Genomic DNA, 18,495 nt, shown 5'->3' on the forward strand with positions numbered 1-18,495 from the left:
CACGAAATTTAAGTACCCTGTACTTAATGAACAATGGATTAGATGGATCTCTAAAACCACTGTTGCTAATCACCCTTAAAGCCCTTTTCTGCAGAATAAACAAAGGTTGTATATAAGTTGTATATGTTGATCCCCAGATTTCTACACAATAAGTTAAATATGGGTATGTTGACTTGGTCCAGTTTGAGGGTTGATTTTTTTGCTAGGAATTGGATGAATAAACGGGGTGGAGGTGTGGCACTTTATGTCAGATCTAGCCATCACTGTGAAATTGTTCAAAATATGTCATTTTCTTTGGATAACATTATTGAATGTGTTATATGTCTGGCCGCACAAAACTGGGAAATTGAGTTTTTGTTTTCTTTTGTTTGAGTTTTTGTTTTCTTTTGTTTTGTATTATGAGAGATTCTTTTGTTAAGTATGTGTGTGTGTGTGCGCGCGCGCCGAATAAAGTTCACTCATTCATATGTGAAAAATCAAAGTTTTATTTACAGAGTACCCGGATGAAATATAAATATTTTTTTGGAGAAACTGACTGAAATGTACAACTCAATTAAAAACATTAAGCTTTTATTTGTTTATGGAGACTTTAACATAGATTTTCTAAATTGCCATAGTCAAATACAAATAGCAGAATTTTTAGATTCTGTGTTTTGTATGGGATTGTATCCACTGATAACACATCCAACTCATTAGTACGAACACATCGACACTCACTGACAATATATTGACAAATGTTATTGTTGGGAATTTAACGGTTGGGATACATATTAGTGACATTAGTGATCACTTCCCGGTCTTCGTTGCTTACAATTCCTTAGTTGATAAAATTGATCGTATTGAAATTACAAATTTCAAAAGGAAAATAACAGAGGAAACTATGGTAAAGCTTAGAATGGATTTAATGCACTGAAATTGGCGTGACATCTATACCGAGGACATTGATCAATCATATGAATCATTTATCGCCATTACTTCCAATTAATGTTCCAAATAAACATTGTCTACTGATGTTAAAAGCTGGTAATAAGCAAAAGCACTGATAAACCCTGGATTACAAAGGGACTGCTGAATGCAAGCAAAAATAATTTTTTTTGCACAAGCAATTTTTAAAACTCAGAACAATTGAAGCTGGGAGTAAATATAAAACATAAAAAAACAAGCTAACAAATATTATGCGAGCTTGCAAAAGGCAGTATTACAGAGATTTATTGGAAAAATAAAACAAACATTAAAAAGGTACTTGGAAGCTCCTAAATGAAATCATCAAAAACAAACAAATTGTCAAAGATTATCCAATATATTATTAAACAAATACTGATACAGTTGTTAAGGAAAAGAAAGCTATAGTAGATCATTTTAGTGATTATTTTGCTAATGTGGGGAAAATTTTAGCAAACTCAATTGTACGTTCTAATATGTGTTCTTAGGATAACAGGACAAGTAATAACCTTTTGGATTCAAACCATATCGTGAGCCAACAAATCCATTGTTTGTTTACACATTTTAAAATTTTGGGACCTGATTGATGATAGCATAATACAAATGATGTTTAAATAAAAAAAAAAAAAAAAAAAAAAAAAAAACTCTTACCACAACATGCCCAGAACCTATTTAAAATGAAGGACTCCAGTTATAATTTGCAAGGAACATTATTATTTAAAAAAAATCAAAGATTCAAACTACTGTAAAAAGGCATTGTGTTTCCGTTAAAAGGTGTTAATATTTGGAACTTGTGCCTGGTTAACATAAAATCACTTGGTAACTTGGTGGGCTTTAAAAGGCTCTACAAAAATCATTTAATTACTTGTTATGGTGTGATGAAATAAGTTTATTGATTTTGTTTTGTTTTTGGGTGCACTGCTGTTTGTATGTTTGTGTTCTGAAATTTTAGTTCAGTGATTAATTTATAGTTTGTATTTGTTATCATGGGTATATGTATATTTTTATATACATATTTGTACTTTTTTAGTTAAAGGGGTGGGCATTTATAAGCTTTTTCTTCTGCCTACACCCTTTCAGGCACATGGGTACATTGTTGGATTGTTTTGTTATTTACTTTGTTATTTTAGGTCTGTGTGTGCGACAAATAAATTCATTTATTCATTCATGTAACCTCCTTCATTGGAATCAGAATCAGAATAGCCTTTATTCACCAAGTACTCACAAGAATACACGTTTTGAGCTGTACTTTCTGTACGACATGTATATTTATACTACAAAACACTGAATAATTCACAGTAAAAAAAAGTGCAAATGAAATGTGAAAGTAAAATAAAGTGTGCAACAAAAGAAAAAATTTGTGAAACAGACCAACAGATTGAAGTTAGGTTTTACATCCCCAATTCCAGCAAAGTTGGGATGTTGTGTAAAATGTAAATAAAAATAGAATACAATGATTTGCAAATCCTCTTCAACCTATATTCAATTGAATACACCACCAAGACAAAATATTTAATGTTCAAACTGATAAACTTTGTTTTTGTGCAAATATTTGCTCATTTTGAAATGGACAGAACAGAATATGACTTGGAAGTAGGACCTGGAATGAGTTTCCTTTTAATTGTAAACCAAATTATTAATTAACTCAGAACAATTAACACATGAACTTTATGAAGACTTAAAACACTGTTACGGCATTTAAAAAACCACAGCTAAAGCTTGTAGCATATTTTGAAAATCATGGTAAAATATCAATAACATACCTTATAGTAAAAAGTCACTTATATTCTTGTGTAAATTCATGCAGCCTAAATCCATTCAAAGCCACAATGTTTATTTTACAATAAAAGAAAGTCTAGATTAGTGAAAAAAAAAGTCACATAATCTTGTCTAAAATCATGTTTGAACAGCAGAATGTTTATTTTCCAGGGAGAGAAAAATTCTTACTGTGTTTCCTGATGGCACAGTTCACTTTTCCCGTTTCTTTTATCTTTCAGGTGTGTTGATGAAGCCAGCGACAATTCCACGGATTCTTGTCCTTATAAGACTTTTTCAAACAGTCTTTCTCGTCATCTTCTCTCGGTGCGACGTCGGTCCGTGACACAGACATGCTGCATAATTCCTCTTTTAAAAACTTGAAAGCTCTAAACGTTTGGGATGTCCACATGCTACATTTAGCTTAAGGAGCCACACAGCATCGCAGCAGCAATCAACCACTCCTGCTTTACGATAACTGTCGTAACAGCTACACTTTGAGTGGCATTTTTCCTCCGTGAATCTCCACAGATCTGAGGAAACTGATTTGTATCTGTAACACACAGATCAGTGTCCGTGGACTTATAAAACTTACACGTCGTAAAAAAGAGAGCGCTTTGCGATAAGCATTTTGAAAACTCAGTGATGATCACGATTAAAGAGTACATCACTAACACCCCCCCCCCCATGATGAAATCCGCGGAATCCCGCGGATCGGCGGAGTTTTCACAGCCCTGATTTTCAATGGGCGACAGGTCTGGACTGCAGGCAGGCCAGTCTAGTACCGCACTCTTTTACTACGCTGTTGTAACACATACAGAATGTGGCTTGGCATTGTCTTGCTGAAATAAGCAGGGACGTCCCTGAAAAAGATGTTGCTTGGATGGCAGCATGTGTTGCTCCAAAACCTGGATGTACCTTTCAGCACTGATGGTGCCATCACAGATGTGTAAGTTGCCCATGCCATGGGCACTAACACACCTCCATACAATCACAGATTCTGGCTTTTGAACTTTGCGCTGGTAACAATCTGGATGGTCTTTTTCCTCTTTTGTATGGAGGATATGATGTCCATGATCTCCAAAAACAATTTGAAATGTGGACTCATCAGACCACAGCACACTTTTCCACTTTGTGTCTGTCCATTTCTAATGAGCTCGGGCCCAGAGAAGGCGGCAGCATTTCTGGAAGTTGTTGATGTATGGCTTTCGCTTTGCATGGTAGAGTTTTAATTTGCACTTATAGATGTATCGGCGAACTGTGATAACTGACAGTGGTTTTCTGAAGTGTTCCTGAGCCCACGTGGTAAGATCCTTTACACAATGATGTCAGTTTTAATGCAGTGCCACCTGGGGGATTGAAGGTCACGGTCATTCAATGGTTTTCGGCCTTGCTGCTTACGTGTAGAAAGTTCTCCAGATTCTCTGAATCTTCTGATTATATTATGGACTGTAGATGATGGAATCCCTTAATGCCTTGAAACTGAACATTGAGAAACATTGTTCTTAACCTGTTGGACTATTTTTCATGCAGCTGTTCACAAGGAGGTGATCCTCGCCCCATCTTTGCTTGTGAATGGCTGAGCCTTTTGAGGATGCTCCTTTTATAACCAATCATGACACTCAAGTGTTTCCAATGAGGTGTTCTTTGAGCATTCATCAACTTTCCCAGTCTTTTGTTGCCCCATCCCAACTTTTTTGAAATGTGTTGCAGGCATCCATTTCAAAATGAGCAAATATTTGCACAAAAACAAAGTTTATCAGTTTGAACATTAAACATATTGTCTTTGTGGTGTATTCAACTGAATATAGGTTGAAGAGGATTTGCAAATCATTGTTTTCTGTTTTTATTTACATTTCACTCAATGTCCCAACTTCATTGGAATTGGGGTTGTGTGTACACACACACACACACACACACACACACACACACACACACACACACACACACACACACACACACACACACACACACACACACACACACACACACACACACACACACACACACACACACACACACACACACACACACACACACACACACACACACAGTGTAGAACCCGTACCACCACTCTATAAAGACCAGACTTCAGAATGGGAGGGTGCTTTGGGTCCAATCTCCAATAAAGGGTATCAGAGCCCTCCCCAACGTGTGGTGTGGAATGCTGTCCTGGTAAGTGACAGATGACTCAGACAGGAGATATCTGATTGCCAGTGGTGGGCACAGCTAACCAAAAAGTTAGGTTTGCTAACCATTAATCAAATAACTGAAACGTTATCTTTTATGACGATAAACCGATAAAATAGTAAAAAAATGTATCTTTATTACAGATAACCAATAACTATTAGTATTGATTTGGACGCAGCCACATCAGATTACACTGTCAGCTTCAAACAAACCAGTTTCACTTTAAGCACCGCAGGCGCTTCTGGGTAAATTCAAGGATAACAAACACAAAGAACACACGAAAAATGAATAAATAAAAAAATAACACCCCAAACACTGTCATCATCTTTCAAAAGCAGTAACGCACAGTATTAGAAGTCATAGTTTATCTCAGTATTAGATATACCGTCATTTACGAGCTAAAAGCTGCTGCTTTTTTCGCATGCTTTGAACCCTGCTGCTTAAACAATCGAAATACATCCATTAATGCATTAAATGGCAGAGTAAAATACACGTAGTAGATATAAATTTTTACCTGTTAGTTTCAGTGGGAATCATCTGAATAAATAATCCACGTTTTAAATCCAAAACAATTTCTAAACGTGAAGTCCCTCCCTCTGTTCACACAGCTGCGCCATGAGAACTCGTCTCCCCCAACGCATCTTGGTGAACAGCCACAAAGAAATAAAATAAAATAAAAGTTAAAATTAGTCTGTTTTGTTTTTGTGTGGAGTGGACGAGCCACTGTAACATGCAAAGTGAACCTGAACTACACTACCCTCAATGCTCCCTGCGTCGACCGGCCAATCACGTTTTGCGCTTAATGATGACATCAGCAAGCGACAGGCAGCCAGTCTGCACCGTGGCTATAAACACACAACAAACGGACTAAAATGTTTGATTTTAGGGTTTACAAACGTTTTGGGACGTTAAACTTTACCAGCAAAGAAAATGTTATCAGACTGAAAGTTATCGGAACTAAATTTATCTGAAGATAATTAGTCCGATGGTTTTAAAACTTATCTGAAAAGCTGATCCGATAGCAAAAACATTAGCTTTGATAATTATCTGCTATCGGATTAGATGAACTCTGCCCACCACTGCTGGTTGCCAACTCAAACTAATTTTATTCAATTTCATCAACACAAAATAAACACATTTCCCCAAACTCCACAAATAAATCCTCCATTTGCTGAAACACAAACAGATCACAATAATAAAATAAACTTCATCCTTCCCACATTCAGTTAATTGAAAGAAAGAAAAAACAACACACAGGTCAGTCACTGGCCTGCCAAGCTGAGACCGCAGATTGACGGCTTTGAGTACGTTGAAATTCCACAGAATATGAGGACACGTTACGAAAAGCCCAAGCGGTGCAGGAAACCTTGGCAGAGAACACACAATCACTGTGAAGAAGCTTTAACACCAGCCACGGCCAGCACGTGGAAACAGGCTGCCCGATTGACGGATTAATATCAGCCATATCTCTCTTCCGCCCATCTCCAGCTCCGGGTACACCTGCACCTCCAGCCGCTCCAGATGCGTCCTGCTCCCTGAATGGAATAGTCAGTCTCTCATGTCTCACTGTCTATCGTTCATACCACTCTCAGGTGCGGTAACTCAGCATCTCATGCGTCTGCAACATGCATCTTAATTCCTAGACATTTCTCAGCCAGGTGCAGGCATGCTAGTCTATGCTGCATGTCTCTCACATGTTTGCCCGTCGAATGTGTGGCTGCCAGCGTTGAGTCCGTGTCCAGGGTAACAAGTCTCTCGCCAGCGTCAAAGGACGCGCCCACAACCAAGCTCAGACGCCAACCTCAGTCAACCTCCAACCACCTCTCAGAGTCCACCACCGACTTCCGTTCCCCCGCTCTTCTGTCAGCGCCAATCACAGAACCCCGTCCCACTTGTTCCTCCGTCAATCACTCCTTTCCACACATCCACACCAGTCAACCCACCACCTGGTACATATGCAATTCATGTCAGACTTCACTTAAATGTCACAATATTCACATCCAATATTATCACAACCCACTCGCAGTAGCCTGCCTACAACAATGCACTACACCACTGTGGCGGCTACATCAACCTCCTCAGAAACATTATTAACCAAGTGAATAATCCTAATTTAATGCATTGGAACAAGACTTTTAGCTGACTTGGCATCACTGTCCTCCTTCAGCATACTGCAGCAATGAAACTGAATGCGGTGCAGCAGGGTTTAATTGTGCACGTCATAGAAGAATGCTGTCAAGCTCTATTAGGGATCACAACTAATCAAGATTGATCAACACGCTCAGTTGCGACCTCCACGACATGAGGCGAAACGGTGGTGCGTGAGATTCGTGGAAGATTTTTTGACAGCCAAAAACATCCTCCATGCTCCCATGCGCTTTATATTCACCAATGGTCAGCTTTTCCTTCTGAAACCTAAAGGATGTGGTCTTCAAAATGTTGTCAATGTCAAGCATGTTTGACAGAAAGCACTGAAAACGCTCTATTCGCTTACTGATTTAACTGATTCACCCAAATTGGATAAAAATAGAACGATATCAACAGCAAAAAGGGATATCCGATGCTCACACCCTCCCACCTTCATACCAGTTATATCAGGAGATTTACGTATGGTCATCGCTAGCGGTTCAATGGCAAATAGGAATAGGAGGGGGCTTAGTGGGCAGCCTTGCCTCGTTGACCTATAAAGTTCTATAGGTTTTGAAACCTGGTTGTTTGTAACAACGGTGGCTGTTGGTTTTGTATATAATAATTAAATCCAATTTAAATTTGTTTCACCTAGGCAGAATCTCTTAAGGGTCTCAAATAGATAACTCCACTCGATTCTGTCAAATGCTTTTTCAGCATCTAATGATAGAAAGGCATGATCTGTGGAATTTTTATTTTTGTATAGCAAATTCATTAAGCGTCGAATGCCTGTCGGCCAAGTATAAATCCGTTTTGGTCATTTAATATTAATTTAGGGATATAGGGCTCAATCCTCCGAGCCAAAACCTTACATAGTATTTTTGTATCACAGGACATTAAAGATATAGGATGATAAGAACCCATTTCTGTAGGGTCTCTATCATCTTTTAAGAGAACAGAGATTGCAGCCTGTCTTAGGGAAGGGTGCCACTCTCATAGGACTCTTTAAACATTTCAAGTAGGTGAGGCATTAATTTGTCGGCAAATCTCTTATAGATTTCGATGGGAAGGTCATCTGGCCCAGGGGCGGTTCCTGTATTCATATGATTCACTGCTTCCTTCAGTTCTTCAATACTTAGTTGTTTATCGAGCTCAATTTTGCCCCCCTCAGACAGTGTAGGAAACTGAATTCGATCCAAAAATCTGTTTTGTTCATTTAAATCCTCTGAAATTTCAGAGTTATATAAAGTTTGATAGTATTCTGCAAAAGCATTATTGATACTGATTGGATCAACAAGGTTCTCCCCACTGTCAAGAGTAATTGAAATGATTGCCCTGCTTGTTTGTATTTTTTTTAGTCTCCAAGCCAGAAGTTTCCCAGCTTTTTCCCCTTGATCGTAGTATGATTGTCTGAGCCAAAGAAGCTGAGTTGCAATTTTGCTTGTGCTGAGCTCGTTATATTCAGATTTTAATATGAGAAGTCTTTTTTGCTTCTCTGCATCATTACAGTGATACAATTGCTCTTGTAAATCTTTTATTTGTTTTTGAAATAATGGTACCACTAAGAATTATAAATCTCCCACTTTGATCCAAGTATTTATCTCTTAGTTGGAATGGAATTGAGTTATGGATTAATATTAAGACCCCCCTTGCATGAGAAGTAAAATTTGAAAAAAAGAACTTTCCTGGCCATCTGGACCTTATTCTATTCATATCTTTTTCTAGTACATGTGTTTCCTGTAGAAAGCATATAGTGCTTTTCATTTGCTTAATCCTACCCAGCACTTGCTTCAGTTTAACAATTTTGTTAAGACCCCTAACTTTCCAGCTGGAGATATTTATAGAGCTAACAGACATAAAGACCTTGAGTTGGAAATTAGATTTGGAAAAACCCTTCACATGTAAAATAATAGAGATAAGTAATAAACCACACTGAGTGACTCCCCGAACATAATCCCTCCCACATTTCCCCAAACGAAATGTGGTCTTGAACTCTTTTAACTTGTGAACTCTGGTTATATAGAACGTGCTGACCACTCTGTGGGTAACGTTAAGATGTGTCCTCATAAATGCAATGCAATCACGGGTGTTCCCTGGCCAAAAAACAAAAAAGGACCAATAATATATATATATATATACATATATATATATATACATACATACATACATACATATATATATATATATATATATATATATATATATATATATATAATCAGTAAGTCCCTTCGGCTGCTCCCTTGTTTGCAATTGGGGTCGCCACAGCAAATCCAAGGTGGATCTGCATGTTGAATTGGCACAAGTTTTACGCCGGATGCCCTTCCTGATGCAACTCCACATTACATCGAGAAATGGGGCACCCGGAACCTTCTGAACTGAAACCAAGCGCATTAACCACTTGGCCACCACCCCTGCTTATACATATATATACACATATACATATACACACATATATATAATAGAAATAATATTAAATAACATTCACTTACACTATTGTTCATTGATGTAGCATTTACCACAATATGGAGTGCAAAGCAATCAGTCCTCTTCATAGTTTGAGTGCGGGGACAGTTTCTTGATGTAGTCTTCTGCCTCCTGGACTGACCTGAAGACTGTGCGCCTGTCGTGTGTGATGATCAGATGCGTGGGGTACAGCATGCCGTAGTGGATATTCAGGGCTCGAAGTCGGGCTTTCACTCCATCAAAGCACTGCTGCTTCTGGCGGGTCTCAGAGGACAGATCCGTGAAGAAATTGACTCGATCTTCGTAGTAGACAGTCTTCATTTTTCTGGCCGCTCTCAGGGTGGCTTCTCAATCTCTGTGGTTCAGGAACTTCATAATGACCACCCTTGGTGTTGTAGAGTTGGGGTTCTGAAGTCCGATTCTATGCGCTCTCTCGATCATGGGTGGCATGTTAAAACAGTCACCAAGCGCCACTTTAAGCCACCCTCAACTTTTTCACGCAAACCAACCAGTCTAAGATTAGAGCGTCTGTTTCTGTCCTCATTTTCGTTTACTTTGCTGGTAAGAAATTTCACATTTTTTTCCAATTGTTCAACTTTTCCTTGGAGAGAAGTTATCGCGTCTTCTGTTGTTGATATGCGCTCCTCCGCCTCCTCCAGTCTGCAAGCATGCGATTGTATTTCTCCCTTAATGCTGTTGATAGCTTCTAGTAAGTCTGCAGCTTGCTTCTCATTGTTTGCCTGCAGTGAACGAATAGCTTCAAGAATATCGCTGTTTGTCGCGGTCTCTTTTTCCACAGCTCTGCTGGTGGTTAGCATCTTGTTAGCGTTAGCCTCGCTAGCTTCATTTTCTGTTGTTGAATGCGATCCTGCTTTTCCAGTCTGTTGACTTAACTTATGGAGTTTGGGTGGCATAATAGCACGAAAGGTTCAATGGATGATTAAATGAAGAAAAATAAATGTTGGTCCAGTTTAAAGAGTTATTTTTAGGGTTTTAGCTGGGAGCCATCCACGTTTGCGTCTTGACACTACGAAGCCATAACCGGAAGTCTGCTGTCCATATTCTTGAGCCGCTTAGGTGGGTAGGGAGAGTTCCCATGGGATAAAAAAAGCTTTTCAACCTACCAACCCTAGTTCTCAAGACCAGGTACCTAAGTGGCTCTACTCTTTCTTTTCTTTAAGATGTTTAGATATACTTTAGTATACATTAATAGAGTTCCACCTTAGATTTGGGATGTATAATAGAAGATATACCTTACTGAATTTTCATGTGAGATGAAAGTTAAGAGATGATTGGTGAAATATGCAAAGGCGCAAAATAACACAGGTGTCATTACGCATTCCAGATTTTTGCCACGCATGCGTACGACATATGTGCACCCCTGTGTGTGTGTGTGTGTGTATATACACTCAACAAAAATATAAACGCAACACTTTTGGTTTTGCTCCCATTTTGTATGAGATGAACTCAAAGATCTAAATCTTTTTCCACATACACAATATCACCATTTCTCTCAAATATTGTTCACAAACCAGTCTAAATCCGTGATAGTGAGCACTTCTCCTTTGCTGAGAAAATCCATCCCACCTCACAGGTGTGCCATACCAAGATGCTGATTAGACACCATGATTAGTGCACAGGTGTGCCTTAGACTGCCCACAATAAAAGGCCACTCTGAAAGGTGCAGTTTTATCACACAGCACAATGCCACAGATGTCGCAAGATTTGAGGGAGCGTGCAGTTGGCATGCTGACAGCAGGAATGTCAACCAGAGATGTTGCTCGTGTATTGAATGTTCATGTCTCTACCATAAGCCGTCTCCAAAGTCGTTTCAGAGAATTTGGCAGTACATCCAACCAGCCTCACAACCGCAGACCACGTGTAACCACACCAGCCCAGGACCTCCACATCCAGCATGTTCACCTCCAAGATCGTCTGAGACCAGCCACTCGGACAGCTGCTGAAACAAAAATGGTTTGCATAACCAAAGAATTTCTGAATTTCAGAAACCGTCTCAGGGAAGCTCATCTGCATGCTTGTCGTCCTCATCGTGGTCTCGACCTGACTCCAGTTTGTCGTCGTAACCGACTTGAGTGGGCAAATGCTCATATTCGCTGGCGTTTGGCACGTTAGAGAGGTGTTCTCTTCACGGATGATGCAAAGGAGATGTGTTGCACTGCATGAGGCAAATGGTGGTCACACCAGATACTGACTGGTATCCCCCCCAATAAAACAAAACTGCACCTTTCAGAGTGGCCTTTTATTGTGGGCAGTCTAAGGCACACCTGTGCACTAATCATGGTGTCTAATCAGCATCTTGGTATGGCACACCTGTGAGGTGGGATGGATTTTCTCAGCAAAGGAGAAGTGCTCACTATCACAGATTTCAACTGGTTTGTGAACAATATTTGAGGGAAATGGTGATATTGTGTATGTGGAAAAAGTTTTAGATCTTTGAGTTCATCTCATACAAAATGGGAGCAAAACCAAAAGTGTTGCGTTTATATTTTTGTTGAGTATATATATATATATATATATATATATATATATATATATATATATACATACATATATACACACACACACACACACACAGTAGTGTTCAGAATAATAGTAGTGCTATGTGACTAAAAAGATTAATCCAGGTTTTGAGTATATTTCCTATTGTTACATGGGAAACAAGGTACCAGTAGATTCAGTAGATTCTCACAAATCCAACAAGACCAAGCATTCATGATATGCACACTCTTAAGGCTATGAAATGGGGCTATTAGCAAAAAAAAAAGTAGAAAAGGGGGTGTTCACAATAACAGTAGCATCTGCTGTTGACGCTACAAACTCAAAACTATTATGTTCAAACTGCTTTTTTAGCAATCCTGTGAATCACTAAACTAGTATTTAGTTGTATAACCAGTTTTTCATGATTTCTTCACATCTGCGAGGCATTAATTTTGTTGGTTTGGAACCAAGATTTTGCTTGTTTACTAGTGTGTTTGGGATCATTGTCTTGTTGAAACACCCATTTCAAGGGCATGTCCTCTTCAGCATAAGGCAACATGACCTCTTCAAGTATTCTGAGATACCCAAACTGATCCATGATACCTGGTATGCGATATATAGGCCCAACACCATAGTAGGAGAAACATGCCCATATCATGATGCTTGCACCACCATGCTTCACTGTCTTCACTATGAACTGTGGCTTGAATTCAGAGTTTGGGGGTCGTCTCACAAACTGTCTGCGGCCCTTGGACCCAAAAAGAACAATTTTACTCTCAGCAGTCCACAAAATATTCCTCAAATTGTCATCTCTTCTACACGTCTTGTCTTTTATTTAACAGAGGGAGTTTGCGGGGATTCTTGCAAATAAATTAGCTTCACACAGGCGTCTTCTAACTGTCACAGCACGTACAGGTAACTCCAGACCGTCTTTGATCATCCTGGAGCTGATCAATGGGTGAGCCTTTGCTATTCTGGTTATTCTTCTATCCATCTTGATGGTTGTTTTCCGTTTTCTTCCACGCGTCTCTTGTTTTTTTTGGTCCATTTTAAAAGCATTGGAGATCACTGTAGATGAACAGCCTATAATTTTTTGCACCTGCATATATGTTTTCCCCTCTCCAATCAACTTTTTAATCAAACTTCGCTGTTCTTCTGAACAATGTCTTGAACATCCCATTTTCCTCAGGCATGTTCAACAGGTGCCGGCTTCATCCTTAAATAGGGGACACCTGATTCACACCTGTTTGTTCCACAAAATTGATAAACTCACTGACTGAATGCCACACTACTATTATTGTGAACACCCCCTTTTCTATTTTTTTTTTTTTTTACTAATAGCCCAATTTCAAAACCTTAAGAGTGTGCTGATGGATTTGAATCACGTGTGCTTGCATGAGCCAACCTTGAACCTTCGTGCGCATGCGTGAATTTTTTCACGCCTGTCGATTGCGTCATTTCCTGGTAAGCAGCCTTTGTGTGGGACGTGTGCTGTGCGCTCGGCGGATTTTCATTTCAAGGAAAAAGATGGAACGACTGGCGCAGTGCCGCATCAAATTTTGCCAGACACTGGGTGACAGCCAGGTGGAAACCATTCGGATGATTCAGACGGCTTTCGTGACGATCCTATGGGCATCACACAGATTAAGGAGCGGTACAACTGGTTTAAAGACGTCCACACAACGGTGGAGAGCGAGCCACGCTCCGGTCGGCCATCAACATGCTGAAATGACCAGATAATTTCCAAAGTGAACGCTGTGGTGATGCGGGACCGTCGTGTGACTAACCGAGAAATTGCGGAAGAGGTGGACATCAGCACTTTTTCGGTACATTCCACTGTGACAGAAGATTTGGCCATGAAAAGAGTGGCTGTGAAATTCATGCTGCTGCTGATGGCGGCGCAAAAGCGCCTCTGTGTTGAAGTCTCACAGGACATGCTGTGACATGCCCACCTCTTCCACAATTTCTCGAATAGTCACACCACTGAAAAGTCACTGAAAGCCATCTGAATCATCCGAATGGTTTCCACCTGGCTGTCACCAATTGTTCCTTCTTTTTCCTTGAAATGAAAATCTGCCGAGCGCACAACACACATCCTCACACAAAGGCTGCTTACCAGAAAATGATGCAATCGACAGGCGTGAAAAAGTTCACGCATGCGCACGAAGGTTCAAGGTTTGCTCATGCAAGCACACGTGATTCAAATCCATCAGGTTTTTGCAAAAAATAAAAAGGTCTGATACTTTTCTAACAGACCTCGTATATGTGTGTAGAATTTGTTTGCATAGTGGTCACTGCATTTCTCCTGTTCTTGCTAGCTTCTTAGCCAGGTGGAGCACACTGATGAGCACACACCCTAAACTACAGCAGAGCTTTAATTAGATGTTTGGAATTTTCAACAACTTATCCAGCATTCATTAACCATCCATAACATAAGTGACAAACAGACAATGGACAACTCCACTGGCCATCCAGTAGGAGGCAGTCATCTATGTGATATGACAAAGGCTAATCAAAGTTTCTGTGTAGGCTCTCAGTTGTCCAGGTGGTTTCCATAGTAGAGAAGCTTGAATGTTTGACTGGACTGGGTTGCTTGACGCAAAGGACGTTGCTCTGGTAGTCTGACAGAAGTCAGACTACCAGAGCAAGAATTTACCATTACCATTCTATCAAATGGAAACCTAAGAACTAAGGTACTATATGTTGATATCTTTAAAAAGAACACATAAACTGATGAATCATTAAAAATCTACACCATGTAAAATAAAATTGTAAATAACGAAAATAAGATAGTTCTAGTTAGAAGAGCTAAATTAGCCGTTAATAAGCCAACCGTACCTAGCAAGCTAACAAGACAAACAAAAACAGTAATTAGTGTATAAAGTATAATAGTGTAGTTAAACCTACAATAACGATATTAACAAATACATATAAAAATAAATGTGGACAAAAGTATGGATTAATGTGGGTTATCAAACAACAAAAACAATTATTTTGTAAGCTACGATAAATGGTGCTGCAGCTGGCTAGATAAGCTAACATTAGCTGTTAGGTATAACTAATTGTACCCCATTCCTCCAGTATTTCCATAAATATAATAATATTAAAAAGGGGGAACAAGAAAAAGTAAAGCGTGTTGAAATGTATATGGAAACATGATATAAGTACCTTAGTGAAAGGATATAAAGGTGGAATATTCCCGGTTAAAGAGAGCTCGAGGCTCGTGGCTGCAGCAACATGTAAGCCAGGTTAGCCTATAACTAACATGGCGAAGAGGGATAAATTCCAGGTAAAATAAACATATATGTAGCTAATGTAAACAGTAGTAGGCCTGGTAACCACTTAAAATGTTAAACATTAAGCTGGCATATGTATATACAAGGTGAATGAGGGTGAGGCAGGTTATTAGATAATAAATAGCTAATAGGCTAAGCTATAATTGTAGCAGTGTAACTATATAAACTAAAGCTCAGATATAATATGTTATAGGTTTTATCTAAAGTTTATCCCAATTGTTAGGTTATGGTTAGCTAATATTGGTAGAAGAAATTCCATCTTCTACATGCTTTTTAATGGGAACCCCAAACTTAGATATTATTTTTTGATATCTATTAAAAAAATCTTTTGAACTGAAGAACCAATTTGTTATACAGAAAACCTTGTTGAACTAATCTACTAGTAAGTTTGTGGTGTCTAGTGGAAAAACTTTGGTAATTATCATAGATTCAACCAATTCTGACTAATTGAGAGGTGTAAACACCGTATGTAGGTTTACTCTGTATGTTACTACTCATAAGGAAATTTTACAATATGAAAGTTAAAATCATCCCGTTTGTTGAAAACGGCTGTTCTAAACTGTCTATCTATAATGCTCAACTCTATATCTAAGTATAAGAGTTTTTTTTTTCTGTAGTCTTTTTAAGTTCTAATTCTGATGGATAAATATTTTTAATTTCTTTCTCAAAATTAGGGTTATTTAAAAGTAAGTAGGTCATCAATGTAACGGGAGGTATTATTAAAGGTTTTTGCTGACTTGCTATTACTTTTAAGTTTATCTTTCAGAAATTTATATTCATACTAAAAAAGGAAAAGGTTAGCTAAAAGTGGAGCACAATCTGTTCCCATAGGTATCCCTATTGTTTGTTTGAAAAATCTGTTGCCAACCTCTATATACATATTATCTACAAGGAATTCTATATGCTCAATCATATTTTCCTCAGTTATATTATAACGTGTTGATGTAGTGTTAGACCAATATGTTGTGTTGTCATTTCTAATAACGATATATTTAGAACTTCTAATTCTAAAAGCTTCCCTGACTAGTTCACTGATACTATATATAAGTTGGTCATGTCGGATGTTAGTATACAGGGTAGAAAAATCAAAAGTATCAAAATGTTTAGCTACTTTAGTTCTGCTTAACTTTTTTAAATTTAAATCCTCTGTAGCATTATCGATAATCCAAAAACAATTAACTCCAGTGTTATGAGCAATGCCTTCGTAGTACTGTTTGAAATGTTTTGTAATTAATTTAACAGTAGTTGGGATAATGGATTAGTAGTACATGCACTAGAGGCCACTATAAATCTACTACCTATTGGATTTTTATGCATTTTTGGATGCCAGTAGAAGGATGGTAATTGTTTCATATCAGGAATAATTCTAATGTTATATTTAGTCACAAATTCTTGGTTTCTGTAGCAATATCTTCCATGTGACTATTATAAGACATATATGTTTGTGGGTTAGTCCCATCACTAGTATTGAGTTCCTTTAAAACTACATCTAAGTAATATTTTTGCAAACTATTAGGATATTGTTGCTGGCTTTATCTGCTGGTACTAAAACAAAACGTCTTTGAAAGTTATTTAGGTATTCTAGGCAAACCTTGTCTGACAGTACATGTTTTTATATGGATTTTTCCTTTTTTCCTAAGTCTATCTTAATTTGAACTGTTTCTAATACTCTACCTTCCCATTCATCCAATGTTCTAGTATCTACTGTGTTAATGTGGTGAGACAAATGATTAGAAGGTTTATTGTTTTTGAGCTCTTGATTGCTGAATGGACTCACATTTTTGTAGCCTTTGTGACATCACAGAAGAAAGGGAGTGATAAGGGAGTTTATATGGACGGTGCTGTTGATTACTGACACTGTTTTGTCTGTCCAAGCAGCAGCGCGCGCTGTGTTCGAAAGGAACTACAGTTTTACCAGGCAGCGTGAAAAAAGTTTTAACGCTGCCTGGTAAAACTGTACCGCTTGTTTAGGACATTTGTGTCTCCGGTGATACCAGCAGGACTTTGAACCAGTGAACCGCTGGACTGCTGTCAAGTGTTGGAGCAGTTATGACTCATGGCTAACTTCATATAATACCACTAATAATATATATATAATGACGTCATATCTCATACAGATAATTACAGTAATTATAATAACTGTTTTGATTCTTTGCGCATAAATCACATAGACGGCACACGCCCACCGGCCCGAGTGTCGCAGTTAATCCGACCTGTTGATTAGTTAGCAGCTGGCTAAGTGTACCTGGTTATAGTGAACCTCCGGCTGTCTGCTGGGCTCCGGGATGGCAGCAGAGTACTGGCACACCGAGAGCCGGTTCACAGCTGGCAAAGCCCGAAAAAGCACGGTCCGGAGCATGTCTACGGTCCGAGTCCACAGACACAAACCAGCGCACCGACGAGAAAAAGCGCAGCTTCCACCAGCCCCGCCCCCGACCACGCCTACAAACGGCGACGGAGACCACTGATTAGCCCGATAACCCTCGTCCCGACCACAGATCTCTATATTATACTGGATCGCTCATTGGCCAATATTTTTTGAAGCAAACCGACCGCCATATTACCACTCCGATAGCCTTTGTAATTTTATTAAAAAATACCTTGCAAATCGCCAGATCAAAGGCTGTGGACGAACATTTCACCTGTGAGCATGATTGAAATAGGAAGTAATGAACAATAATTTAGGTAGGTAGGTAGGTAGATAGATGGAGGCTTATTAACACGTGTAACCACATGTGGCAAGATGGCCGCCACGTTGCTTCAACGGATTGCACAGAGTGCGCGTGTGGGCCAATGAGTTATCCAGTAATATATTCACGTTATTCAGGAAGTCAGGGTGGGCGGCGCCATTTTTTGTCAGCAACTTCCGGTTTGCCACTGCGTCAATGATCATCTCCGATATTCAGTTATACGTGCCGATAACAGCTGGTAATCTCATCCACATAAAATCCTTAGAAGATCGCCTTGCATCAGTGAAAAGCTGAATGTCTAGCAATTTCCTACTTTTAAACTGTGATAAGACTGAAATGATGGTTCTTGGTCCAGTGAGACAAAGTGAGGAACCTTGGGGTAATTTTTGATCCTACGTTGTCCTTTGACCTCCACATTAGAGATATTATGAGGACTGCTTTCTTCCACTTGTGAAATATAGCGAAGATTCGTCCCATCCTGTCTATGACTGATGCTGAAACCCTGATTCATGCACTTGTTTCTTCTAGACTGG

At 39.0% G+C, this 18,495-nt stretch overlaps 1 protein-coding gene across 2 annotated transcripts in view; it reads right to left on the reverse strand.

The window, feature by feature from the left end:
- LOC117513698 (aldehyde dehydrogenase, mitochondrial-like) overlaps nt 1-17,683 on the reverse strand; it is a 127,332-nt gene extending 109,649 nt beyond the window's left edge. For both annotated transcript variants that reach the window (XM_034173939.1, XM_034173940.1), the window contains exon 1: nt 17,518-17,683. In XM_034173939.1, the coding sequence (XP_034029830.1) occupies nt 17,518-17,631 (114 nt within the window). In that variant the 5' untranslated portion in view covers nt 17,632-17,683. The remainder of the gene's footprint in view (nt 1-17,517) is intronic.
- Between the last annotated feature and the right edge of the window lie 812 nt (nt 17,684-18,495).

Source organism: Thalassophryne amazonica, chromosome 7 (genome assembly GCF_902500255.1).
Source record: "Thalassophryne amazonica chromosome 7, fThaAma1.1, whole genome shotgun sequence".
Taxonomy (NCBI): domain Eukaryota; kingdom Metazoa; phylum Chordata; class Actinopteri; order Batrachoidiformes; family Batrachoididae; genus Thalassophryne; species Thalassophryne amazonica.